Source organism: Lethenteron reissneri, chromosome 11 (genome assembly GCF_015708825.2).
Source record: "Lethenteron reissneri isolate LAM-NWPU_2019-01 chromosome 11, ASM1570882v1, whole genome shotgun sequence".
In the NCBI taxonomy this organism is placed as follows: Eukaryota; Metazoa; Chordata; class Hyperoartia; order Petromyzontiformes; family Petromyzontidae; genus Lethenteron; species Lethenteron reissneri.
The window spans coordinates 1,045,959-1,073,833 of NC_083789.1; the positions used below are offsets into that span (position 1 = coordinate 1,045,959).

A 27,875-nucleotide genomic window follows, 5' to 3' on the forward strand; every position below is an offset into this window, starting at 1 on the left:
AATTTACACAGGGAGATTCTTGAAAAAATATCAGTGTTTAATGTCCGCTTTCCCAGAGACGTCATACTTTGGCAACCCACCAAAAATATAACAGGCAGCATCATAAATTCCACAACACAATGGGTTTCCAAATGTGTGAATACATTCAGTTAACATACTTCCCAAATAATGCATACTAACTGGATTTATTTGACAAAACAAGTGTAATATATACATCCTGGTATTGAGTAAGCTACTTATTTGCAAGGTTTCTATTTTATTTGTCTAATAGATGACTGGAGCAGCAAGACAGCAGATAAACCCCGGTGCTACCCGATGGACAGGACAATCCATTGAATTGTTCAAACCCTGACGTACGTGGTTTCTAAAACATGTACAAGCTCTGCAAATAAAATAACAAATTCCACCCAAAATATTTAAACAATTACAACTACGCGAACAAAAGCGAGTTCATCAATTTTGCCTGTTAAAGGATTTTTTTTGAGAATCATCCGCTCAAATCATTTTAAATTTTCAAAGCGTGCAAGCTGTGAATACACCATCTCAGTCATACATAAGCAGCATGTATTTGCTGCTGCTGCCACAAAGATTACAATTACTCTTTTTTCCTGCACTTATTTTTATTTTATCGTTCAGGAACAGCTTCATAACGATTTACAGCCACTCCTTTGCATCGGACTCATCCGTGAGAGGTTTGTCAATGGACTTGAGCATTATCTCCCCACAGTAGACGCACTCGACTGCGACGATGTCATCCAGCTCTTGCGTCAGCGTCTCTCGCGACTGCTGGGCATTGCTGGCGCTCGCCGCCGCCGCCGCCGCCTCCTTCTGCTTGTGGGAGCGTCCCGGGGCGTCTCGCGACGTCTCCCCCAGCTTGCGCTGAATGTCGTCCAGCGTGGCTTTCTTGCTGCTCGAGAGATGTGGGTACACCTCCCGCACCAGGCAGTCTCCGTGGAACATGTGTCCGCAGGGGAAGAGGTAAAAGCCCCGATTGAGCAGTGGGAAGAGGCAAGAAGCGCACTTCTCTTGAGCATTCACCACACCGTACTTGTTCCTCATCTCGTGGATGTCCTGACGGATGCGTCGAGCACTCTCCGTCGCCTCCTCCATCTCCTCCTTTAGTTCCTCAATGTGCTTGTTGTATTCTTCCAGCGAGCTGCAGATTGCTTCTTTGAAGTGGTCAATGGTGACGAAGTCTGGAAAGAAGGGGAGAATATCTTCGATCTTAAGCAGATCACAGTTAGGCAGACATGCCATTGCCTTCCTGACATCCTTCTCCTCCTCCACCACGTGGCGTGCAATCTTCAGCCACAGCTTCTTGCGCAGGTCCTCGTCATCCTCCGGGCGATCCGCGTTCAGCTTGGCCAGTTCGACATCCTCCTACAAAACAAAAACACGTGTCCATTGCCGCTGCCTGAAGCTGGACACAGCATCACTCTGTAATCACACGTCTGCTCCACTTGTACGTTTTCGCGATGAAGTGGGTTTATTCATAAAGCCAATCAAACGACTTCCGATTCATTATCCTCTTATCAGCAGAGCAGCTGTCAACCCCAATTCAACCATGCGCATAATTCTTGGCATGGGGAACGTTATTTGATAAACATTTTACATGAATTAAATTAGTTTTTCGAAACATTACATTTAAAAGTATATCAATGACGTACTGCAGTATTCTCACTTCCTACACCCACTACCTGCGAATAAAGTGGAAGAGCCTCGTCTCTCACCAATGCCATAAGCCTAGCATTTGGAAAATGCACCTTCATGCCCAGAGTTCAGCATCAAGTGAAAACTGCCAACAGTTCTGACGTCCCAGCTAATCTCTTAGCCCTCACAAAACCTGCATCTGACACTCCATTCCACTACTCCTTGGCCTTCTACCCTGTCAACTCCCCAAGGTCGATTTTCATTATTTCACACCAGAACACAATTCGGTAAGCATGAATTAACAGTCAAATGAAACGTTAAGTGATGCATCAGCAACATAATACACAGCTCACGAACCTTCAGTGCCAAGTCGACAGCCTCCTCGTACAACTCCATAGTTGTATAAATGTGCACACAAGCACGATGCAGGTTGTGCTCGGCACACAACCGCAGGGCGTACTTGAGGTCATACCCGACGTTCTGAGCATTCTGCCCCTGGCTTTCCAGGTACGTAATCAACTGGTGTGGTGCGTGCTGAGCGTAGAGAGACAGGAGGTAGTTGTGGATGGCCTGGTCTTCCACGTGCAGCTGGTTCACGCAAAACTCTAGGTAGCAAATGGCCTGGTTCACTTGTTCATTCCCCTGAGCCTGATGATGGCTAACCAGTGCTGGAATGAGCCGCCTGGGCTCCAGACGTCGGCCCATCTCTATCCAAGTCTTCACAAGCTCTCGAGGCACGTGCTGCATCAGCACGGGGGAGAAACGGTACACAAGATCCCTGTCGCCATGCCTGGCCAGTACCTCCAGAGCTAACGTGTAATCCTCATGCTGGATATGGTGCGAGAGGACACGCTCGTAATCTTGTATCAGGACTGCAAAAAAGACCAGGTCCTCCACATTCCCATGACTGGCAATCAATTCATAGATTGCTGTACGGTTGTTTTGAAGGCATTCCTTTAGCTTGCTTTGCATCAGGAACTTGTGAAATTCATCCTGCGTAGCAGGGAAACTCGAGTCTCTGTCGTCTTTCAGCTGTCCAAGCCTGTTTAGATAGAGCTCTATGATCCAGGTCACCAGCATGGTAATCTGTGTCTTGTCTTCCGTCTTCAGGTTCGTGAGCTTCTTCGTGAGAAACACTTTCAGTGCTTCCTCTTGCTTGGCTTCGATGAATTTAAGAGCGATTTCTTCAAAGTAGCTGTGGGTCAGTGCGTAGTACATGGCACTCTCGATGTACTTTCCAGTCTTGAAGTAATGTTCGGCCTGTTTTGTCTGAACCTTGTCCAGGCATTCTGGTCTGTCCTTGCAGTATTCCTTCGCGAGGTCAAACTTTCCCATGCCGAGATACATCTGCCAAACATCTCTCGACTCGCGAGCAATGTAATACCGGAAAACGGCATTCTCCGTATAACTCCAGACTGTGCCCTTCGTTGGGTCTTTGATCATTCTCAGCAGGCGGCCAAATTTAACGGGGGCAATATCCTCGTAGGTCAGCTGCCCATTCAGTGTGCATATTGCAGACATGCGGTCAGGGAACATGAGCAGGAAGTGAAACTGAGTGAGGACGATGGAATTTGGCTGCTTCGTATCGCCATCGTTAGAGGTAGGGTAGGGCCACTGCTGTGCATCGGCCAGCATCGAGCCCTGCCGGTTGTAATCGAGGGATCCAAAGTAGACACCGGAGCCGGTCATCCAAGCGAAGGCGCGAGGGGATGAGCGCAGCTTCTGGGTGTACAGCGCCAGATCCGAGTACCCGGCCTCAGCGGGAAACTCAAGGAATCCAGGTGGCTCCTCCATGTAGTTGTTGAAGACCGACTGATACACTGGGTTCTCGCCTCCTTCGGGCATAACCGCAAAGAATTGGTAGAGGCGTTTATTTGTGGTAGCGATGATGAAGCACTTTCCCTCAACGACCCTCTCCACTTCAATGCAGCACACTGGGCTGGGACTGTCAACCTCCCCCAGGGTATACAGCTGCTTGAAGTACTGATCTGGGTTGCTTCCAAAGAGGCCCTGGTCGGCGGAGCTGATCTCTGACTCCCAGATGGTGCCGGTACGCGTGCCCACCAGAATGGGACCCGTAGAGACTTCGTTTCCTGCCAGCTTGTTCCAGCCGACGCACTCAATCAGGTGGCTTCTCCATTTGGAGAGGTTCTTGGCTTTGCGGGAGTTCCGACTGAGGTACAGGCACTCCTGTGATTCTAACGCAATTAGGAGATGAGAACCTGCAACAATAAACATCAGTTTCGATGGCTGTATCACTGAAAATATATGAACAGCAAGCATATTATATTTTGAAACAATCATGACTAATTATAAAAGGTAATTTATAACCACATCAAATATTGTAAGATTTTCTTCTTATTAAAAACACCCACAAATGTACATGTGTGGCATACAGTGCAGCAAATGAGTTCCACACCGATGAGCCTCTTGTTAATGCTGCATTGGGGAGACATGAGGTTTGCTGCACTACTGGGGGAAATGGATTTGGCAGTACCACTAAAATCTTCAATTTTATTTTAATTAAATTGGTCAAATCTCAGCATCAGACAATACCTGTGGGATCCAAGAAGAGTTTATGTATCTTATCATCCTGGGCCCTGAGGACTTCCAATTCATCAATCTTGTCAGGGTTGTCTAAATCAATTCTGAAACAACAACAGAATCACCGTTAATGTTCATTGCCCCAAGTGCAAGTTTCACATTTTTGGAATAAGCATCTACATTTAAACCTTCATTTAAAATCACGGCAGTCATTGTAGCTGAGTTTTTTCAAGGCAGATCTAGGATAAAAATGCATGGTGATCGGTCAGAAGCGATAATAGTTTTTTCCTCTTTTCTCCGAATTATATTCCACTTGTGTTATCGAAGCCACATCATGAGAAGAACAAACTCAAATTCAGCACGCTAATAGCTAGCACTACGACACTTTATGTGAATGATCAGTTCTGAAGATTACACCACAGAGCTACGTTTTAAGTCCCCTTGTCAGATCTGTCCATCAGCACAAGGGATACCACCCGATATATTCCCTGCGAAAGTGTTCCGTCACATGGCAATCACGCCAAAATATTTATTCTGGCAGCCAGAATATCCATCACGAGCTGAAATAAACTGAATATTTAGTCCCATCATTAGTGACAGGCAGAGACTATAAACTCGCTCTACCTGAGAACCACGATAACCACGGGTGGATGAGACCTGAAGTCAAACCCAGGTTCCCAGCAGTGTCAGCTCAGGACAGCTCCCTGAGGGTGGCTGCCTGGCAACCTCCAGACACAAAGTTAATATTTATAAAAGCTTATTAACAGGTAACAAAATTTACTATTTAATACATATCACACTGTTGCCCCAAGAAAACATTTCCACCCAGCTCATCTTCCATCTGAGATGCTAAAATACAAGTAGATAAAGTTGTCCTATTGAGACTAAAAACCTATACAATGATAAAAATATATATTATTCACCTCAACAGCATATTCTTCCCCATCGCCAGACACAGTTGGTTGTTGGAAATGACCAGGTAGGTGATGGGCTGGGTGGGTGTGAAATTGATCTTCTTTTTGCTGAAAATGGGCGTTTCATCCTCAAGCCGTGCACTGACAATACCTAGACAAGCACAAACAAAACATCGCAATTTAACAATAACCACTACAAGATTCATGTCTTGTTCAAACTATGTAAGAAATAAACTAAATTGTGCAAAAAAATGTAATGTTGTAACACAATTACAGACAAAACAAAAGTTAAATGTATTCATTTATATTAATCAGAAATTATAATACAGCAGTGTGACTATCATATTTATTAATGTTCAGTGTTGAATAATTGTACAAGTTGAATATTTTTTTTGTGTGCCAGGTGTAAGCCACACGTAGCAGCGCAGCACGCGTATTTGGATAGCAATACAACGACAAAATATTTGTGTGACCATTAATGAACCAATTGTGACTTGCTAAGCTTATATGGGTTCTTAGATGTGTGTATTACTGCACACTTTCAATCTATGCCCTGCATGCAAGCTAATCTTATCGCTCCACCAACAAACAAGGGTTTATGGGATTATAACTTTAAAACTCAACTCTTCAGTTTTTCACAAGTTGTTTATTTTGTGTTTCAAACATAATTTGCAAAAGTTCAACAAAATTATGAGCAAATGCATATTTATTTTAAGACTTACTTTTGTGTAGTGATTTGCAGCCTGATCGAATCATCTAGTAAAAACGGCCAAACACAACTGATGCAGTATCCTTCATTTAAATGGTCATCCCAAGTTTAAACCAGGCCAGGGCAATACTGACTACGCACCGAGTTTTCAAAATAGCCCCTCGGAGCAGCAAGCTCACTGCCACCACTTATGCACTCTCTCGTGAGTGTCAAGGATTTCATATCGGACCAGCCCAGAAAAGCTAAATTTAATATCCACCCGTTTCATGCAAAATTGGCGATTATGAACTCCAAATGGATCATCAGCCAATAATGAAAGTGCGTTGTGTTCCTTGCATTTCGCGCTTACCAGACTGCAAGAAGGGCTCGCTCGCCCGCTGCTGCTGCTGGTACCCAGGCCGTGACTGCGCATCCTCGTATTGGTCAAACAGCGAAGCCATGACAGCGCCTCGCGCAGCGCCGCAGCACTGTCAGGACACACACACGCGGCACGTAGAACGCACATTCATTATTACTCCAACTATTTTCAAAAGCTACCTTTAACCAACTGCCAAATGTAATACTTAAGTTGGAAGGCTTTCTGGAAAGGCACAAGGCTGTCCCTGCAATTCAGGAAGCATGGGACAGCAGCAGGAGCAGCACGGGGGTGGGAGTGGAGGCGTGGCACGTTCAGCCACAGGCAGCGCAGAGCGGGTGACCGAGGTGCGAGGGCGGAATGTGGAAGTTTGCGGTCTGCTGTTGGAGGATTCGCGAGGCACTGGGAGACGTGTGTGGGGGTGCCGTGTGCTGCATACACAACTATTCACGTGCACAGGACCCCCACTTTGTCAGGGGCCACACACTCGTCTCCCTCCTGTGGCTGTCTTACTATCACTTGTGTTCGTCTTAGCACTGTAGCATTCTCTCCACGTCTCTCTGCACGTCTTTGAGATTTCCTTCTTTCAGTTTAATATATCCATGTTTGTGTCTCTCCTTTCCAGCGTTATCCCTCTACTTATTTGTCTCTCTCAATGTGTTCTTTCCTCAATGCCTCTATATAAATCTCTTCATTTTCGTTTGTATTCCTCCATACGTATTCCTCTTTCTCCACGTCTGTCCCCGAGTCCCTCCGTAGATGTCAATATCTGCGTGTGTCAATCTTTATTAATGCATCTGTGTCTCGTTTGAGAAACGCAAGTGCGAGGAGGAACCACAGACAAGCTTAAAGGCAGCAGCTTCGCAATGAGCCGGCGCCAATTATTTCCCCAAGTTCTGCGGTCCTCTACATATACACGTCTCTCTCCATGTTTCCGTCTCTTCCCGTGTCTGAAGACCCCGGTCCGCGTTTGGTGCGTGCAGTCAGCACGGCCAGCATGGGCACTCGGGCAGCACAGGGAGAGAGAGTGGCGGGCAGCACAGGGAGAGAGAGTGCGGCAGAGTGTTGAGGGCAGCGTGTTGATGAGGGCAGCGTGTTGATGCGGGCAGCGATGGGCAGCGCAAACCACAATGGGAGAAGCACGGGGGGGGGGGGGGGCACAGAGTGGCAGCGGGAAGAGCGACGAGCAGAGAGACACAGACACGGCGCACGAAGCACAGAAGGGCCCTTGCTGCACTGCCAATACCTGCCAGTGACGTCACCACGGCGCCTGTGCCAGGCTATGTGCACATTTGAGGTTGCACTGCAGCACCAACAACCACCGCCATTCGCCACTAAGTGTCGGTGACGTCACCACGGCACCTGTACCAGGCTACGTGCACGTTAAGGCCTTCACTGCAGCACCACCCACACTGACACGCGTATCTGTACAAAGATACCCCCTATAGCCTCGACCTAGTTTTGGGGCAAGCGTTGTTAGCGACGAGCAGCTATGAAGGGCGGCACGGCACACGGGGGAGGGGGGCGGACGAGGCGAGCGACACTCCCGCTCACGGCCAACATCAGTGGCGAGCGAGCGAAGCGATAAATGAACCCAAGCCTGGGCCCTCTCCCCCCCTCCGTCGACTCAGCATTGATTGAGTACCTGGTCGTGGCGTTATAAACATCAGCGGTGGGGAGACAAAGGCGGCCGGGCGTGGTTCTGGCCCCCGGCGGGAGGTCGCAGAGCGGAGCGGGAGACGCGGAGAGATGGCGGCCCCCGGTCACGTGACGGCGCGCGCACGTGACCGCCGCGGATCGATTCCGCGACTCCGTGAGAATCAAGGTGGGCCGCGGAATCGATTCCCTGCAAATGATGATTCGGAATCGTTGGGAGAGAATCTTCACTGAAGCCCGCAGGAAGAATCCGAGAAGCTGTGAAGCTCTTTCGTGGGTTGTCCAGGAGGGGCGGGATTGAGTGGGGGGAGTTGAGCGGCGTTGTCCGTGTGGGCTAACGGATGAGAGATTGAGACTGTGTGTTACACTTGGATAAAGATCCCCCGTGTAGCCTTAACCAGACTATTATTTGGGTCTTTCGGTAAAGGCACGTAGATAGCAGAAAAAATAATAACATTAAAATAATAATAAAATGAAGTGAATAAAAACTAATAAAAATATCACGACGTTTCGATCGCAACACAAGCAATCGTCATCATCTCCTGATGTTTTTATTAATTTTAATTCACTTTCTTTTCATTTTTTATTATTATTTTTTCTCGTGACTTTACCGAAATACCCAAAGAATATGAATTCCTGCAGTCACGAAAGCTTTAAGTCGATACTTAACTAGACTGTTGGGGCAAGTGCTGTTAGCCAGCACCGATGAAAGGCCGGCACGGCACACGAGGGGGTGGGGTGGACAGCACCACATCTGGCCGCCTTTGTCTCCCCAGTCGCAATTTGTTTACACACCGCACTCGGTACTCATTTGAGGCTGAGTCGACCTAGGGGATGCCCATAACCGGTTCAGACAATGGTCACTGGTGTGGGGTCACCACACACACGCCCGCATTGAACCAATTGCCTGTTGAGGATGACGCACTCCGAGAAGGAACGTGTGGGCTGATGGGATGTGGACAAATAAAATGCTTTAATTTGTGTGTGTGGAGAGACAGATATGGGGGTGGAGGAGATGATGTCTCGTTGTTTACTTGGCTCATGATGATTTTGATGAGAATGAATGCAAGGGAAGCTTTATTTAGTTAAAGGCACCGTGGCGCAATAGAATTCGTGTGAATAAGCACGAGCAACATCGAGCCACTGGGAAGCGATGCCACGCAATGACCTGGGGTCGAGCATGGGGTCGAGCAGGAATCGCTATTTCTGGTTTAACACGCAGCATCATACATAATACAGGTTTATTTAGGGTTAGATCGCGGAAATATATAAATGTATCGTTAAACCCGCCACCACCCGACACAGCCAACTAGTAAGGGTTGTCACAAACAGAACGTGCCAATTCGTTACTAGTCTAGTACAGCACGCCGGTGTGTTGGAGAGCTAAGCCTACAACATTTACAATCTGAGTACTGTTTCTATTTATAGACTGCTGTTCCAAACGCCAATGGCCAAGCATACGCCCAGGACAACCTTATCTGGGCATAGGGAACCTACTTTATAACGTATCCTTACATCTGCAGTGTCAACAATTCAGAGACAGAGTTTCTAGGAGGCACTTTCTTTATTAACAACTTCCACGGTCTCGTCTGCACACTCTCCACAGTAGCTCAGCCCAGCCTGCACACAACACCGGCTGTCTAACACGGACGGCACTGACTGAGATAGCCAACTACTCTCCTACGTAGCGCGATGTCTAGCGGAGACGTTCAGCGACGACGGCGACGAGACGACAGCGACGACGAGACGAGTCCACTCCCAGCACCGGCAGCCTCGAGCCCCCCACTCCCGGCTCCTTTTATGCTCCCGGCGCGGCCTGGCTCCGCCCTGACCACGCCCCCTTCTCGAACCCGCCAGCAGGTTCCAGGGGCCTCCAGACGGGGTCCTCCGTGACCCTTGTCCCAGTTCCTCCGCTCTGCCCACACGCGGTGCACGCCCTCACCTGCGTGTGCGCCGTCTGTCCACCACAGCTGCCGCTCCTGTCCACCAGCCGGCGCTATGACACTACACATCCATCATGGACTCATTCTGTACTTTACAGCTTCTCGCCCGTTTGCAGACTGGACCAGAATATCTCGGAATGAAGCCCGCCTCTCAGACACAAGCTATGCTGGTGTGTTAGAGATAACAAGTGTCTTGTTGGCTCCCTTGAACCGTGCGTTTTATATCTTTTTTTGAGAAGTGGGAAGTCACTGTCACGGGAAGTTACTGAAAAAAGGACTTTCACATTCGAAGACCTGTGACTGGAAGTGGGCCTCGGCAAGGTAAGGTACAAGTTAAAATGTTTAAAAAAACAACCCTACCTTTTACCCTACCTTTTACCTAACCACAATACAACCACTCTACCCTACCTTTTACCTTACCACAATACAACCACTCTACCCTACCTTTTACCTTACCACAATACAACCACTCTACCCTACCTTTTACCCTTTAGCAGGTAAGGTAAAAGGTAAAAGCAACGAGCCTACCTTTACCCTACCTTTTACTCTTACCCCATACAAATGATCCGATTACAGGGTAATTACTGGGGTACTACTACACATGAACAAGGTTTATAACGGTAAATGCTATAATACTCCCGATTGCAATTTTACACGCTTTCTTTGAACTCACTGTTGTTGTTGTTGTCGTTGTTGTCGTTGTTGTGTCCTAAAATCGTATAACTCAATTTTAACCCACTTCCCAATGTGGTATCGACTGCAAACTTGGTATACTTATATAATACTAATGACAACACTATATTATATCATAAAAATATCTGTTTTTAAACATTATTTTTTATATGTAATGTTTCGGCTTGGGTCTAATTGTCCACGGCCAACTGACGTTGGCTGTAATTGGCCACGGCCCCTTACGTTGTGGCAAGTTTCGGGGACACTTCCTGGATTCGTGGAGTTCTGCCATTACTAGTACATTTAATAAAATCGTGTTTAAAATAAAGTAAAAAAAAAAACATTACTTATTAAATGGAGGCCACAGACTGTGGGGGTAAACAAGGTACCGTATTTACCGGGTAATACTTCGCGCTACCTTTACCCTACCATTTACCTTACCCCTTGACATGTCGACACCTTTACCTTTACCCTTTTACCCGGTACAAAGGGTAAATGACCTTACCTTGCCGAGGCCTAGCTGGAAGTGCGTCTGTGTCCGTGCCACGGCACCCCGTGCCGGCCCTGCTGGGACGTCCGTCGTCACCGTGTGGCCAGGAGAAGCAAACATCCAACACGGACTTTGACGTGACCTGTCGCCAGGTAGACTCGCTTCAAACAAACGCTGGCGAACTGCCAGATGTTTGCCGGCACGTACAGTATCTGTTAGATATGGGTCGATATTCTTGATTGTTTTGTGTTACAATTAGCCGTGCTCTATCCGCTGCTCGGTGCACCGCTGACGCCTCTGTGCGTGTCGCTGAGCATCAATCCTGCTCGCTCGTCTCTCCGTTCGGCTGGCAGATATCCGGGACACAGATATTCGGATTGATCTCTGTAAACTGCTGCCTGTGAGAGAATGTGGGTGATAACATTCTGTCTGCAAGTAAAATAAAAGCACATTTCGTGAGGCATAGAAAGTCGAGACTCGCTGTTGCTGCGCTGCCCTCTGGCGCCCAGCACGAAGGGAGGGTATTGATCCATGACTCTGGAGTCCTGGTCACCTCTAAGGTCTGAGAAGGGCAAATCGCAGAGTTTGTGGGCGCTTACAAGCACGCTGTGTTTGCCCTCTGCGCTCATTTTACAAAAGGCGACAGTGGTTTGCGCGGACAGACTTGGCCCCGCCATGGGAATGTGAATTCGCCAGTGCAGGTGAGCACGACCCTACTCGCGGCTGAGCGTAGAGACTGTGTTGATTTGTTAGCGGTGATAACAGAGCCCTAATGCGGCTCGAGCAATATAAAATATAACACGTACAGCAAAATAGTTTTCGATGTGTGTCTCTGCTATTCAATAGTTTAATCTGTGATGGTAAACACCACCACCATTTCACTCTCAACAATCGTAGGTGCCCTTCCCCGGCACCTCCGATTAGAGCGGTTGGCTACGTACGGTGCGGAAGAAGTTCAACATACGCACATACAATCATGAATCATCGATGGCGTCAGGGAAGACAGCGACTATGTTACCTTCATCCATCACCGTCATCATAGCCAATGCGCTGGGTACAAACAAGACGCATGTGGATATTGAGAGAGATATAAATGTCATTGCCAATTGTATCATTCATCATTTGTGTGGCCAAGTTGGCGTACAGCTGCGTGGGCGGTGGTACAGTGTGAGCACAAGCGTGGCGAGTTGTGGCAGCCCCCAATGAACAGCGGAAGCCGTAAGCCGCGGGTACACAAGTCATCGCTGCCCGGGCACCACACGTGGGTACACAAGTCTTAGCTGCCCGGGCACTACACGATACCACAGCTTCAATGACAAGCCTGCCCTACAGAACCCAGCACTGGCAATCTAGATGTTTGTTCGCCAAGTTGCACTGCAGAAGTCGGTTGTGAGTGTGCACTGCGAGGCTCACCTGAGCGAGCGTGGACTGGAATGTGCCCCTCTGAACTCGCTCTGCAAGCCTCATCCACAGATATGAGAGGTATGCGATGGTTGTGTTGAACTAAAGTATTTATTTTTAACACAAAAAAACCCACAAAAAATTGATAAGAACAGAATATGTTCGCCCCATTCGATTATGAAGATGTGAATGCAATGGGATGTTCTGTTTTTAAACGTAAACCCATGTACACAGCATCAGGATAACCCATGCTGATCGCTTCATTGTGACACTTCACAATCCACATTCGTATGGCTTTCATTGCTAATTCTCATCACACAGATAGGCAAATAAAACACGTAACAATCAACTTTACTCATCCACTTAATCTGCCAATTCTCAACGAAAACTCGCTTTCTGAACACTGTGGTTTTTGGGGGCTTTCCACGCATTTTCAGCACGTGCCAGTTGTTGACGCGTGCGGATGGCATTATTGTCGTTTTCCATGTCTTGCACACGCATCGTCCCAAAATGATCACAAGCAAGGGTCAACATTGGTGCTCAACTGCTTGTCGGCCCTGGCCGAGTGGTAGAGTGTCCACATTCATATGGCAGAAGCGAGTGAAACCATAATCGGAGTTGTCGATACAACCCGTCATCCCCCCCCCCCCCCGAGTCAATAACATGATAAGCGCTGTGCAGGTAGCCAACAGCGGTTGTCCTATGGGTTAATCCGTTCCTGCCATAGGAGTTAGGAATGTCCACCCTGGCTCAGGGCAGTGTGTGTGTACGTTGAACGTCTTTCGCACCGTACGTAGCCAACTGTGCTCATGAGAGCTGAGCACTGATTCAGGGCTGTCAACAGCAGGCGCTCCGTCGACGGGACACTTTTGAAAATAAGAATAGCGAAGTGTTTGGTGCAATACTACGTGGGTTTATAGCTGCCTGGGTGTGGTGGTGCACACCTGTAAGGCAGTGGAGTCGAGACGGGGAAGTGGATTGCACTGATGAGATGCCCACCCACAGGAGCATCAGCAGCAGCAGCAAAGCGGCTTTATGAATAACTACATCTACGTAGATGTTTACGTTTATTTAATTTTCTCGTAGGTTTTCTCCCAGAACAAACTTTGATTTCTATTCATGTTCAGAAATACTCCACGGAAATGTACCAATCATTTCCAGCAGGGACACTCCTTGTTATAGTCTGCAATAATCATTCAATCGGTTCCACGTGAATGCCATTGATAATGTGGCTGTAACTACAGGGGAGAGATCACAGGAGGAGAGGCTGGGGGGTGACAAGGCTCAGGGCAATGTGGGAGTGTGTTGTAGATAACGTGCAGCGTGGTACGTACACACAGACAAGAGCAGAGACGCCTTGTTTGCGTGGTCACTGTGAAGCTGCTGCAGCCAGACTGGGCTGGAGCACGTGGAGTTTGGGGCCTCTAGGTTTCAAGAATGGAAATTCGCGAGGCTATCTCTTGCCTCCAGCAGCACTGGCTGGTACAATCTTCCATCTACGTTGCGGTGAAGGGGTGGCGGTGGCGATGAGTGCGTGTGTGAGTGTGACGATGGCATGGATGTGTGTGAAAGTTCGTGGCGCATGACGTTTGTTGTTGATGTGTGGAGGGTTGCGTGTGCGCGTGCGTGCGAGGGCGGTGGACCGCGTGAGTCTCGCACACCGTGTGAGTCTTGACAGCCTCTGGCAGGGTCTGTCTCCAGGGAGACCCATTTTTACAAATCATGGCTGTTCGCAATCGTACTAAAGTGCTGCCCCCTTTCACCTGAGATGACCCCCGGACGAGACAGCCACACGGCGACATGGGGTCACTGCAGCAACGAGGCACGTGCCCCACGACATCACTCGCTTGGCCATGTTCTACAGCAACCCCTTACATCAATGTGACGTGTTCTACTCAAGTGTTTGTTTGGAACGAGGGTTTTGTATAACATTGCTCCGGAACCATATCCCCCAATCCTAGATTTCTGTCCAACGAAGGCACGCACACACATACACGCCGTACACCTTCATTGGGTGCCAAGGGGCACGCGTAGGGCAGAGAGAAGATTTGGTCGTGCGGGGAGGAAGGGGGTTGGGGAATCTCGCAGAAGGGGCCGAGGAAACGGGGCCTCGTTCACATCCGAGGCGTGAGGACTTCTGCCCGAGTGCTGCGGCTGAGCCTTGAGCTCCCTTCTCGGCGAGCACATGCTCAGGCATGCACTCACGCGGTCATCAACTACTCGGTCAATAAACAACTGTACATGAGCCTCACGTGTGCAAGAGTCAAATAAAGTCATCGGGCGAATTAAGCGGGTCTTTAGTATGTGCTTGAACGAGAGGATCGGGTCATGATCGCTGTGATGGGCGGGGAGTGCCGACTCACGGGAGCAGCAGGTGGTGGGGTGGGATCATTGGGAGGATTTGAGATGCGACGTTGCTTGCTGGAGCACAAGGGAAGCAGAGGTGAGGAAGCGTGAGGTAGCAGCATGGAGCAGCACACCCATGCCGGATCTTGAAGTCAATACAGTAGATTTGAAGTTTTCGTGACTGCAAGGATCCATACTCTTTGGTTCTTTCGGTATGTCAATACAGTACTTTAAAAAAAAAAACGTTTTAATAATACATTTGCAGAAAACTAGATTATTACACATTGATCTACTTTGGCCAATAGCCAAGAACTTGTAGATACGTTGGAACTGCCTCCTGCCAGTATCCTGGACACAAGCGCAGAGTCCTGAACTGTGGGCGTCTCGAGCGGAGAGGTCACTGCCGCTCCACAGGACGATGTCGTCCAACCACTGGGAGCACTCGGGCACGATCACACCCCCCCCCCCCCCCCACATTCACAGATAACGAAGGCACTGACTCAATTATACAGTTCCTCGAGATCAGTGTCATCATTAGACCGTGCACGTCTCCATCCTTCAGAGTCGTGCAACGCCACAGAAGTCGTCCAACGTCTACAGCTGAGTCGATCTCGTCGCTCATCCTCCCAGACGGGGTCATCCCCTCGAGCTAGGATGTGTCCTGCCCAGGACAACTTATTTATCTTAAACTTCAAAAAGCGATGTTTCAAGTTTGCATGTGTTCCCCGATCCTGTGCTCCGCGTGTTTCTTGGAGATCGCCAGTGGGGGTTATCATCACCAGTTGGAGTTCGAGAGCAAGGCAAATGCGTTGTTTCCATCGCTGTGGTTCAGGGATCACGCTGTACACCGAGGCAATGGCCACCGCGATGTGCAGTGCAATCCGGGGATTGTTTAAAGACGCGGGCGGCACGCTGGACTTTAGTCTAAGGCCCAAGTTCAATGCCGGCACGGCTACAACGTGAGTGATAAATGGTATCTCGCTGGCCTGGCTCCCCCCACCCCCCCGATCGTCCCCTTCACTTGCCTGCACTCAGCAGGGTGGCCAGGTGTGGGCAAGCAGCCGTCATGACTGACAGCGCGGGATCTACGGATGGAAATGCGCCTTACGAATGTAAATCATTGACATGTATCCAGCGGCGGCGATATCGCGTAGCCCACGATCGAGACGCGCGTGATGGCACGGGACATCCTCCCCGAGGCCCCTCTGGTTTCCCCAACCGAGCGAGCGAATCGCCCCGAGCGACGTGAGATCGTCGGAGCTGAGCGGGAGAGGGAGGAGGAAGAGAGGGGGGGGGGGTCCCGCGGGTGTCGCGCGCGTGAGAGCGGGAGGGGAGTTCCGTGTCGCGCGCGTGAGAGCGAGGAGGCTGAGCGGGGCGAGCGGGGCGAGGTTTGTCCGCACGGAGCAGCAGGTGAGAGGCGAGCTCCGGTCGCGGTGAGCCTGGCCGCTTGTGAGCCGGGCGAGTGGGATGATGGGAGAGGCTCCTTCGGTGAAACTTGTCACCTGATTGACGTCGACGGACGGTGACGAAGTACGCGTGAACGTTTTACCCCGCGGGGCGTTTTCTTTGCCGAGAGACGGAGACGTGGAGTCGTCCGTGCTGTCCGTGCTGCTGCTGCTCGCTCTGGCTCTGCGCAGCAGCAGCAGCAGCAGCCGCCGCCGTGTCCGCGGTCTGGGCCCTGGCAGTGGCATGGAAGTGGTGGAGTTGTGGCTGTCGGGGTTGACTGACCACCATCGTGCTGCCGTGCCGTTGCACGAGCAGCTCCCGCAGCTCGTCTCCCAGGAAGGGCTGACAGTGTTGGGCTTCGTGAGTGGTGGCGCAGTGGTCAGCACTCGTGCTGCTCGCAGCAAGAAGCGTCTGGGTTTCATTTACAACTCGGGTGCCTTTATTTTTCGTGCGGAGTGAGTGAGTAATGTTCTCTGCCTGTTCTGCTTGGGTTCGCTCCGGGCCGTGTCATCCGGTTTCCTCCTACAGTACAAGAAAACCCCACACTGTAAACAGCATTGGCTAAACAAACACTGCTGAAAGATTACCTAGAAATCACTCGATTGGCATTAAACATGGCAACATCATCTCCGCCCGTGCTGCGAAAAATTTGACAGGACCCTCCTGGGGAGGAGTCTTGAGACTCGGCGAGACTTGCCTGGGTAAACAAGCGAAGTGATAAATAACCACGATAGCTGTGGTTTAACTGGACCATTTTTCACGAAATAAAAATGTTAAAAGGAACAGAAGACGTCTCCGCTCTCAGCCCGTGGTGCGTGTCTTTGTTCACGGGGAGCGGTGGCGTAGCGGTCAGCGTACCGCGACAGGGACCCGGCCACCCGAGTGCGATTCCCGTCCACGATTGTCTGAGCTGGTCCTGGGCCTTCCCGAGATCGACTCAGCCTCAAACGAGTACCTGGTGCGTTGCGCTGACCACCCACCCCTTCGTGGGCCGTGCCGGCCTTCATAGGTGCTCGCTAACAGCACTTGCCCCAACAGTCTGTTAAAGCTATACGGGGGATCTTTGTCTTTGTCCACGACGTCTCGCCGGGCCGCCGTCGTGCCCGAGCTGCGGCCACTCGCCCTCGGCTTTGTTCCTCCGTGTTTCCAGACACCGTCACTGTACGGTGCTCGAGGAGCATAGACGAGCGATATGTGAACCGGTTGTGATTACCGCTTCCACCACCCACTCAACTTCAGCCAACTCACGCTGGCCAGCGTGGTGAAGTATGGTTACACAACCCCCATGACCAACAGGGTTTGGGGGAGGAGACCTCCATCAACCCACTGCTTTTGTCTCGCTTCTGAATCTGATGCCCGATGCTTAATCGAGCATCGCACATTGGCCGAGTTTCACTCGGGAGTGTCTCTGTTGACAGGCGTGACGAGAATGGAGCACTCTCCAGAACGTGGCTCGCCTTGTTCCATCTGCGAAAACGTCTCCACGAACGCGATCCGATTGGACTGCAACCACAACTTCTGCTCCCAATGCACCAAAGGCATTTGCACCACCGACGCGGCCGGCGCGGGCAGCAGCAGCAGCTCGTGCCCTCTGTGCCAGGGCGAAGCACGGGCCCCCCAGCGCGTCGCCCCGGAGGAGGGGATCGTCCCAGAGGGGGTCGCCGCTGTCGTCGCCGCCGGCGCGGACGATCGCCCGGGCGGCTCGGGCCACGACGCCGCGGGGTGCCCTGCGCCGGACGCCGGCTCCCTCCCGTCCTGCGACTTCTGCCTCGTGAGTAAGCTGCCGGCCGCCAAGACGTGCCTCACGTGCCTGGCCTCGTACTGCGAGATGCACGTGCGTCCCCACTTGCGCAGCCCGCCGTTCCGGGGACACAACCTGACGGAGCCCGTGCGCGACCTCAGCGCCATCCGCTGCCCCGAGCACGGCAAGGCGCTGGAGCTCTTCTGCCGAGACGACGGCGTCTCGGTGTGCGGCCTGTGCCCTCTCCTGGGGCGGCACAAGCAGCACCGCGTGGTCACGGTCGAGCAGGAGCTGCTCGACAAGAAGGTGAGAGGTTCCAGGACGCGATCGGCATAAACCTTCACTTCCAGCGCCTTCAGCGGAGCGGCCGACGAGTTTGGGAGGTGCCGTTGCACCGGGCCGGTGCGCTACAAGGGCCTGGGCTTGGGTTTTCTTGACCTTCCCCACACCTCCAATTAGCACGGTTGGCTACGCTCGCTGTGAAAGAAGTTCAACGTACATACGAACATGCCTGTCCTGAGTTGGCCCAGGATCGTCCTCGTTTTGAGGTGGCTCTTCTGAGACATCTGTTTCATCCTTCCTGCACCTTAAAAGTTCAAAGGTTTTTATTTAATTAAAAAAACAGTTGCTGAGCAGAGGCCCAAATGTCGAGTGAGATGTTTCATAATACAATAGTAATGTAGAACTCTCCTCTTCTGCTATTTAGAGATATTACAGTATTCTCACCATGATGTGCCCCAGATATGTTTACACATCAGAGGTGGAAAATCTAGCCCAGGTGCAGGGCTACGAAGAGGGGGATAATGGACAGAGGGGTTTTCCCAAATAATTTCTTGTAACAGGGCCCACGACAACCTCGCCACGCCACTGAATGTACTGATGGCTACACCCACCCTGCTCAAGGTCCTCTTCTGTGGCTTAAAACCATTGGGGGACCTGGGGAGTTGATGACAGCTCTAGAGTCTGGATGGGGCCCTCAGAGGTTGTGTGCGTTAGCTATGAACATGGCCTTCTGAGTCTGATTCCCGACCATGGCACCTCCGATTAGCACGGTTGTCTATGTATGGTGCGAAAGAAGTTCAACATACATATATTGGTGGAAAGTGATATTGAAATTTATTCTGGGCTTCAGTTCTGCACCAACCTGTACCAACCTGCACTTAGCAGTGTGCTTAAGTGTGGTCAAACAAGCACACAGATCAGCGATAGCTTGATTCAGCAGCAGTTTGACAAAATGAAGAAATCTAAATTGATTTATCCAGGAATTCCTCACTCTCTTTTTCATCGAATGTCATCATCACCTGCAAGGGAGATACGCTGAAAGGTCAACACGGAGCTCGCAAATCCACTTGCTCGACTTTCATCTCTGCCCAGTGGGATTGTGTATTACACAAATATCTCTGTGACCCATCAACCCTTGCCTCTGGAGCGCTCGATCGCAGGTGTGCGCCACCACACCTGGCTCACATCCTCCCCGTCCTGTGCCGTGGCTCCAAGGTTTGTTTTGTCCTTCACCCCAAATCATATCCCCGTGGAGCTGCCGTCGTCACGTTTCAGAGATCCCATCAAGCAGCCTCTGGTTCAAACAGTAGGGGACGGCAATACCTCAGAAAGTCGTGTTCATCGCATGGCGGTCAGACCGATACTTTCAACTTCTTAGAACTTGACTTTAACGAAATAAAGTGGAGAACCAAATTAAATGTGTTTCAAAAAACAACAACCGTGCAATCATTGATGACCGGGCAGAGGCCATCCCCTCTTCACTCCACTCGAGAATGTGGTTTTATTCACAGGAGGCAGCCGCTCTGATGCTAAGCCAGGACCGCGGCAGTGCCAATCAGTGCTGTGACGTTTGAGCCGCCGGGCCAGCTATGAGGGCGCCGTAGTTAATTAACAAGTTGCTGCATTCAACACGTGACCGTTGCTGCGTTTGTGTCTCCATTCTAGCAATCGCTGCAAGCCAAATTGACGTTTCTGGATGAGACTTCCAACAGGAAAGAGGAGAGCATTGCTCAATTGAAGGAGATCACAACTGGAATTAACGTAAGAGTGCACCCCTTGTTACAGGAGTGTCGATTTCTGCTGTCGTATGTGCAAGATAAAACATAAATCACGTGTGCATACAGGCCTGTGGCCATGTTATGAAGTCTTTCCCCCGATTTAAATCGAGTTGCTTGTGACCTTTAGATGGTAACAGCAAATTACACAACCTCGTTTCCTCTTGTTTAAGAGAAACCATAAGTCTCCCATTGTTGTGATTATGCTTTGGCTTAACCCTGGAAATTAGAGTGCATTCCGTAGAGCTCTGTGTTTCCACATGCGGTAGCTATATACTGTACTTCCGTAGGGTTAGTATATTGCAAATATAACCAACAATATATATATTGCTGAATTCTATCACGTTTAAAACAAATGCGGTAACATGCTCAGCTGGTTTTTCTTTATATATATATATAACTACGTTGTCCTCCCGAGTAAATTCTCGTTGTGTCATCGCCGTCGCGTCGTGAGACAAGGCGTCCACTTGGAGGTCTCGCACAGCGGAGAGTTACAGCAGCGCTTCCCAACTGGTGTGCAGCGGTAGACCGGCGTGCCGCAGGAGACGGGGGTGCTGCGGCAAAGTCACTGGTGTGCCGCGGTATTTTCGGAATGATAGTAAAGGAAAGAACCTCATCACTGTTTGTAGTCCAGACGAAGTCTCCTCCGTGCCGTTCAGTGGCCGATCCGGCCCCCACTCTGGCACCTCCCACCCTCCCCTCTCTGTGTGTTGGTGGCGCGTGTGCGGTCCGGCAGCAGACAGCAGCAGACAGACGTCAGCCCCTACCCCCGGCCCTCTCTACTCCCTCGCCGTGGAATGAGCAGGGTTGAGAAGCGGAGCGTCAGGGGATTAGAAGCACGCCCTGAGCTTGGCCCTCAGAGCAGGCAGAGAACTCAGCCACCACACACAGAGGCGCCCGAGTCGGAGATCCAACCCAGGAGCTTCTTGCTGTGAGCCGCGAGTATCAGCACTGCACTACTCTGCTGCCCTGAAACTATAATCGTGGTTGTGTGTGTGTGTGTGTCTTTATCTGTAGGTGTCGTGTGAAGGCTTCCACGGTAAGCTGTCAGTGCAGTTTCAAGGCCTGCAGAAGGTACTGGAGGACTATGAGAGATGCACCACGAAGGCTATTGACATGGAGAAGCAAATAACCCAACTAAGAGTTGACAAGGAGCTCAAGAAACTGACGGCACAAAATGCAGAGATATCCGAACTAAGGAAGAAGATGTTGGATGCGCTGGCCAACATCAACATTTGGAATCTGGCCAGCATCGAGGTACGTCAAAGTTAACAACTTGAACTTCACAGCAACTTTTACCTGTGTGGTCATGAATATGTCAACACTTTAGTAAAACAAACATGTACACAAAATGAAATATTCAAATTCACCAAGTATACATTTACAAAAATCTATAGAATTAACAACCTCAATATGGAAGCTCAATTACCCCTTTGTTTCCCATGTCTGCTTGAGCTGAATGTAGTATCGACTTGAATAAAAAATGATGTTCAGCCATGTGACAATCCACTGCTGGATGAAGTCATCCCTTTGCCATGTCGTTTACGGGGTGATTGACCAACCATACTTGACCATGCCAGTTAGTGCGGATTCATGAAGGGGACGTTTCAGGGCACATACAGAAATCACATGCCACTGAGCCGAACCATGGCCAGAAATTGACCTCTGTTCACTGGGTACATAATGTTCGTGGTTTTGTTATTTGTATTATTAACATGGACAATAATGAGGAAAATAGAACCGAATGTGAAACGATTCGTGTCACCGTGCAGGACTTTGGCGACGCGATGCCCCCGGAAGCGGAGGATCTGGAGGTGCAGCGTTTCTCCCTGGAGAGTGTGAAGCTGCAGAAAATTCTGGAGGCGGTGGATCACTTGGAGGCGTTTTGTGGGCACCACGTCAGCCACCCCAGCCACGGACAGAGACACCCACCCAGCAGAGGTCTGCGGCAGTGCAGATGCTGAAATCGCTAGTTTTTTAAAAATTAAATATGTTAAACGATTCCATTGAATTATTTACCTTGCCATTGTGATCAGGAAATGCAGACGTGAGAGTTTAGCCTTTATTTTCAAATAAATGTAAAATCCTTAAACGGGATGAAATTCACGGGGATTATTTGTCCCTTTGGTAATGAGGGCCAATCCAGAAGTTTGTTCTGACCGCTGTAACTCTGCTGAGATAAATTAAATTATAATACCATAAATAATAATTATTTAACATAAACGCCCAGTACGCAGCTTATCTGGAGCCAGTGTTCAGGTGGCTGATGGCAAGGATTGCTAAATCATAGCCCCATGGACAACAGGATTTGCAGATGACGGATAAGAGGCACGTTTGTAGTTCACGCACACATGGTTGGTGTTCCCAGGAAACCGGGAAATTTTTCACTCGCAGAATTGCCTGAGTGGCATTACTTTAAGAGGTTGGTTTTGAAAATACTTTACAAAGTATTTTTACTGCGACAGAAATTAACAGAGAAAAGCCGGAGTATGTGTGCGATCAGAGTATACTTAGTGCGATTCAAATCAGCTGCGATTCGAACCAGACTGAACATGGCTGAGTTAGCTTGGACACCTAACCCGCACCCCAAGTTGAATATTATCTCCAGCAATGTTTGTGTGGCCAACCAGGAATTGCGTGACGTGAATGCTCTGCGTTGTGTCGTGCAGAGCCGCAAGCAAGTTCGGCGCAGCAGGTGCCCCAGTTCGGTAAGCGCTACCCCTGCATCTCCTGCACCGTCACGAAGCGCACAGTGGACATTAAGAAGCCTTTTCATACGCACAGGCATTGAGCGGACGCAGCGGCGGGAAGGTGACACCTTACAACCGTCCATTGTTTCTTGACAGCTCAAGCATCCTCGTGTAAACCGGCACGGACGACGAGGCCCGGCCATGGGGCGCGTCCGACCAGGGTGGCGGTGGGGAGAGCTCATTCGACCGGCGACTGCGAGCCGCCTGCCGCCGCTGCCGCCGCCGCCACCACCAACCGCCAGAGATACCTGCAGTGTGAGAGACCCCATTGATTCCCCTGCCGCTCCCTCGTAGAGTTACGGACGTGAATGGCGCAGGGCCCTATTGTGGGCAGCAGAGGGCAGTGCAAGAAAAACAATCGTCGTTGTACAGTACTCGTCTCCTCTACTCCCAAACAAGCTCGATGCCCCCCCCACGTCTTCCCCGACCGTGAAACGGCTCTGGGTCCCCTCCACCCCGCCCCCAACCCTTTATCAATCTGCGCTCACCAACGTCGTGAAGTATGGTCAAAGTAGGCCTCGGCAAGGTAAGGTAACTTACCATTTTTACGGGGTAAAAGGGTAAAGGTAAAGGTGTCGACCATGGCAAGGGGTAAGGTAAAGGGTAGGGTAAAGGTAGCGAAGTATTACCTGGTAAATACCTTGTTTACCGCTCGCTAATAGCTCCGTTGCGCAGTCTGTGGCCTCCATTTCAAATTGGAATCATTGATGTCGGACCAGATGGAGAAGGACCACGTTCTTGAGGTAGAGGACGAGGTCGAGGATGCCAGCAACGGCATTTCCGGGATCGCTGCGAACAGCAATCGAAAGAGGCAGCGGCATGCGTTCCCGAGGGAGCACACGCACGATTGGATGGAGGGTGATCCCCGTGTGCAGCACGCACTGCCACAAGTGGTTTTCCTCCCACACGAACGCGTCGGGGTGGAAAGCCCACCTCAAGAAGCACAACGTGCTCGCCCCAGGCAGCGAAGTCAGGACGTCGGCATCGGCAAGCCGCCTAATGCGGCAAGCGCTAAGATGGCCAGCAATCCCGGATCGCCTCCTGGTAAACTTTGCGAACGCGGTTGTTGATTTTGTTATCCAAGGTGCGAATCTCTTTGCGAGCCGCCGGCAGCAACAAGTTCAAGACCTTGGTCAGCACATTGACGCAGCGATACGAGGACCCGTCGACCCGCACCGTCATTCGTAGGATTGTCGAGCATCACGCCATCACGCTGCCCATCGTCAGGCGGTCGAACTGCAACCTGAAGGGATTTTGGATGGTCACGGTGCACTGGATCGACACCAAATCTGGTGGGTCGAAATCCATGCTGCTGACAATCCTCGATGCGCAGTCCGGAAGGCGTGTCGGCAAGTGCATTGGCACCGCTCTGTTTGAGCACCTCCAAAGCCTCGGGCACAATGTCTCGACCAAGCTGCTCGCTGTCACCAGCAACAATGGCTCCAATGCGATCGGTGCTGTCAAGACGTTGTTCGCCCTGGTCAACGCGGACGCCGGATATGAGCAGTTGCGGGTTTGCCACCATATTCGCTGCGTGGATCATTCGGTCCAGATCGGCGTCGTCCAAGTTCTCAAACTGAACAAATCGACCAACGCCGAACTGCGCAAGGTGCTCGTCAATATCAGGCGCAACAAGGTCGTCCGACAGTCGTACCACCACGAGGCCGAGATCGCCAAGCTCGCCAGCATGTTCTTGCGCTCGTGGATCGCGGCCGGCTGCCTGAAGGTCCCGTTTAACCAGGCCGGAGCGGCGCAGAATCTTATAGCTTATTGCTCGTCCGAGGACGACAGCAATGACGAACTTCATCAGGTTGTTGATGAGATCGTCATCGACCAAGACCAACTGGGACGAGGAGGTTATGGAGGACGGTGTCGTCGACAGCCTCAACGCCCGATTCGAGAGTATTCTATACGAGTGGATTTAAAGGAGGGTCGCGCGTGTTACTGCTGCGTGTACCGAACAGCGTGTTGTAGCACACCTCCGGGCTGCCCCATGCGCCGCCAGTTGGAGGTTTCTTGCATGAGCCGATGCAGACGTCGCGGTGGCTGCGAGCCACGCCGGAGTGAGTTGGCGGCGCCATCGCTGTCGTTGTTGAGTTACGGCATCACCACGGCGATGGCTGCCAGGCCGTGCCCGTCAGTCTGGTTCCTCACGTTGCGTACGAAGCCTCAACCAGCGCAGGACACGCGGCCTCGGTGCGGAAACGAACGATGCTCGAGCTGTTGGTCTCATCTTCCTTTACGCTTGTCACACATCGCATGTTTACGTTGGTATGGGACTGCATGTCAAAAAGCTATACAGTGAGATGCATTTACCACAGGCAAATATAGGTTTATACATACTGTATTATACATGAGTCAGTCTGAAGCAGACGAGAAGGGGATGGTCTCAATCCTGGAATTGAACAGGGGCAGGAAGTCGAGAGCAGGGAATGGCTGAGGAAATAGAATTCCAGAAAACAGGGTCAGCACAGGAAAAGGAGCAACCTCCCAATGAGCACAGTTGGTCTACGGTGCTAATATGCAGCTTCTGCTGCATTGCGTTTGTGATAACTGATTACGTTTTGCGGTGCGACACAATCCCCGTAGAGAATGTTGTTCATTGCAAAGGCCACGGGCCACTGGCGGCCCCTGGTAGCTTTTAGTGCGGCCCTCGACAATACACACATGAGAGAACACCCTCGTTATCGTACTGTCAAACCCAATGGTTTCAAATGTGTGGTGGCCGTTACACCGATGATATGTTGTCGTCGAAAGTGGTGAAGAACACTGCCGTGATGTAATGACTATCGATATTCCACGCCCCCCCCCCCCCTCCTGCAGTCATCACGGAGGTGAAGCTGAACCCGCGGACTGCTCACCCCAACCTGACGGTCACCCCCGACAACAAGATGGCGTCGTGCGGCCGCTTCCGCTGGTTCTGCGACCGCGGCGCCGAGCGCTTCGAGAGCGTCATGCAGGTGCTGTGCGCCCAGGGCTTCTTCTCGGGGCGCCACTACTGGGAGGTGGACGTGCGCGGCGCCGGCCGGGGCTGGTGGGTGGGCGCCGCGTACGGCTCCATGAGCCGCAAGGGCAGTGACGACGCCTGCAGCCTGGGCCGCAACAAGATGTCCTGGTGCCTCAAGCGCTTCGACGTGGAGTACTGGTGCTTCCACGACAACCAGAGGGTGCCCCTCGTCATCGATGAGGAGCCGCAGAGGGTCGGAGTCTTCCTGGACTTTGAAGAGGGGATTCTGTCCTTCCACATTGTTTTTCCTCAGATGATTCCCCTCTATTCTTTTAAAACCAAGTTCACAGATGTTGTCTATCCTGCCTTCAGGCTATGGGAGGGGTCCATTAAGCTTCCTGTGAGTCTCTAACAATCACCATTCTAATCATCAGCCGGGTTCCATCCACTGCCGGACGAAGGCCTTCCCAAGCCGTCGCCATCTCTCACGGCCTTGCGATGCGACCGAGCTCCTGCACGTGAGATGATCCCATCGCTCCGTCTCCATAGTGGACGCTCTTCTGAGGCACGCTCCCTCCTTTGGTTGTCGCTTTGCCGTCAGTCTCGACCCACTCCTCTTAAGTCATCGTATCTACAGCAGCACGACCATAGCGCTAACTGACCAGCGGTAGAACCGTGTTCTTGTTCATACAGATGACCCCTTTTCAGTGCCGCATTAGGGCAATGGCACTTCTTTCCCCTTTGTTTTCAATTTATACTAATGCCAAGCTGAAAGGGAAAAAGTATTGCTCAGGGGCCTGATCCCCGTGGCCCCCATGTGACCTGCTCCCCGTGTAACTCGCTCCTTGTGTAACTTGCTCGAGCGACACTCCCAGAAGTGCGTTGGGGTCCGGTGCCGTCACTGCAGCCTGCTGACTGTGGACCCCAGACTGCAGACACTGCTGCTGCCCTCCTGCACCTCCAGATGGTGGCCGGCTGCCAGGACAGATCTTGGAGGTTCGATGCATGTCGCCTGTGCAGCAAGCTGCGGGATCTGGTGGAGGAGAGAATTAATTGGTAGCAAGGAGATGGAGGTAGCATCAATGGTCGTGGCTATGGTGGCATCTCTTGATGCTGGAACCACCGCTATTTTACGGTTGTGGGGGTCCGTGGGCCCCAGTTTAGAACCCCCGAGGTAGGGGTACCCTAAAGGGGAGGAAGGGTGGAGGAGCCCTGACACGCGCCAGAAATGTCATCGGTTGATACGGTACTCTACTCATCCTCCTGAACAAGGGACTCCTCCATTAAAAGCGGATTGGTACGGGCACAAGGTTTCTTGAAAGACGAGCTGTTCAATAGCCCTTGATGGCATCTCAGTGCCTAAGAATGGACCGGTTACAAAACTGGGCGAGTTGAATGTTCATTTTGTGAGTTAAAGGTTGCGTGATATGCTAGCAGTAGTGTGAAGAGGTTTTAATCAAGCTTTGTCCCGAATTAAATGAACAGGATTAACTGGCTTGTCTGTTAACCAAAGGGTTAATGTTGCAAAACAAACACAAGCATCTGCTATGATTGATGTAAAATTCGTGCAATTTTAGCACCAAGCAATGCATGTAGTAATGCTGATGTGTCCATGTACTGGTTTTATTGGAAATATATATTTACGATGTGTCATCTATGAAAGATGACTGAACTACTGTGACACTTTCAGTATGTACAGTATAATTATGCTTGCTTGTACAATATTTTGATAATAAGTAGATATCGTGAATGAGACCAGCGTATGGACAGAAATTGGTTACCATTGCTTCTTTGAGCTCGAAAACACGTTTGAGTTTAATGTAATTGAATAATTAGCAAATAACTGCGTAAATATTGACTACAGCACAGTGCGTACATCGTAGCAGAGTGTAGTAATGTTAGCAGTGAGTCTAGCTACGGTTTTGTCATATCAAAATAATTGCGTGCCTTGGTTTTGTTGCAAACATTTTTCAATTATATAAATGTGAAAATACTTACCCAGTGTAATCATCCATACTGCCTTCTCGTGGAATAATTCGCAATCAGCTGATGCCCTAATCAATGGCCATTCAGAGCACAGAGACGATGGAATTTCACAATACTGCCATAGAATCAATGAAATTTGGGAGGATAGCAGCCTAAGAACAGTTTTATCGGATTACACCCACGATTATGGGATTCTATCCCACGATCATGCGATTAATCTTATTATGTGATTTCAGCCCATGCTTTTCTATTCCACGGGCAAACGTTT

General features: G+C 50.6%; 2 protein-coding genes across 2 annotated transcripts; one reads left to right on the forward strand and one right to left on the reverse strand.

Annotated features, from left to right (window-relative positions):
- Nucleotides 1-88: 88 nt before the first annotated feature.
- On the reverse strand, nt 89-7,975 carry VPS18 (VPS18 core subunit of CORVET and HOPS complexes). Its single transcript, XM_061549721.1, has 6 exons — nt 7,818-7,975; nt 6,167-6,284; nt 5,118-5,259; nt 4,207-4,298; nt 2,008-3,872; nt 89-1,380 (listed from the first exon to the last, which is right to left on the reverse strand). Exons 2-6 carry the CDS (start codon nt 6,255-6,257, stop codon nt 655-657), a joined length of 2,916 nt encoding a protein of 971 aa, XP_061405705.1. The 5' UTR covers nt 6,258-6,284; nt 7,818-7,975; the 3' UTR covers nt 89-654.
- Nucleotides 7,976-10,081: 2,106 nt separating this feature from the next.
- Nucleotides 10,082-27,618, forward strand: LOC133341243 (tripartite motif-containing protein 14-like). The gene is made up of 8 exons (XM_061549724.1): nt 10,082-10,092; nt 17,545-18,173; nt 19,815-19,910; nt 20,942-21,181; nt 21,697-21,865; nt 22,594-22,632; nt 22,771-22,929; nt 25,498-27,618. Exons 2-8 carry the CDS (start codon nt 17,556-17,558, stop codon nt 26,031-26,033), a joined length of 1,857 nt encoding a protein of 618 aa, XP_061405708.1. The 5' UTR covers nt 10,082-10,092; nt 17,545-17,555; the 3' UTR covers nt 26,034-27,618.
- The last annotated feature ends 257 nt before the right edge of the window (nt 27,619-27,875 follow it).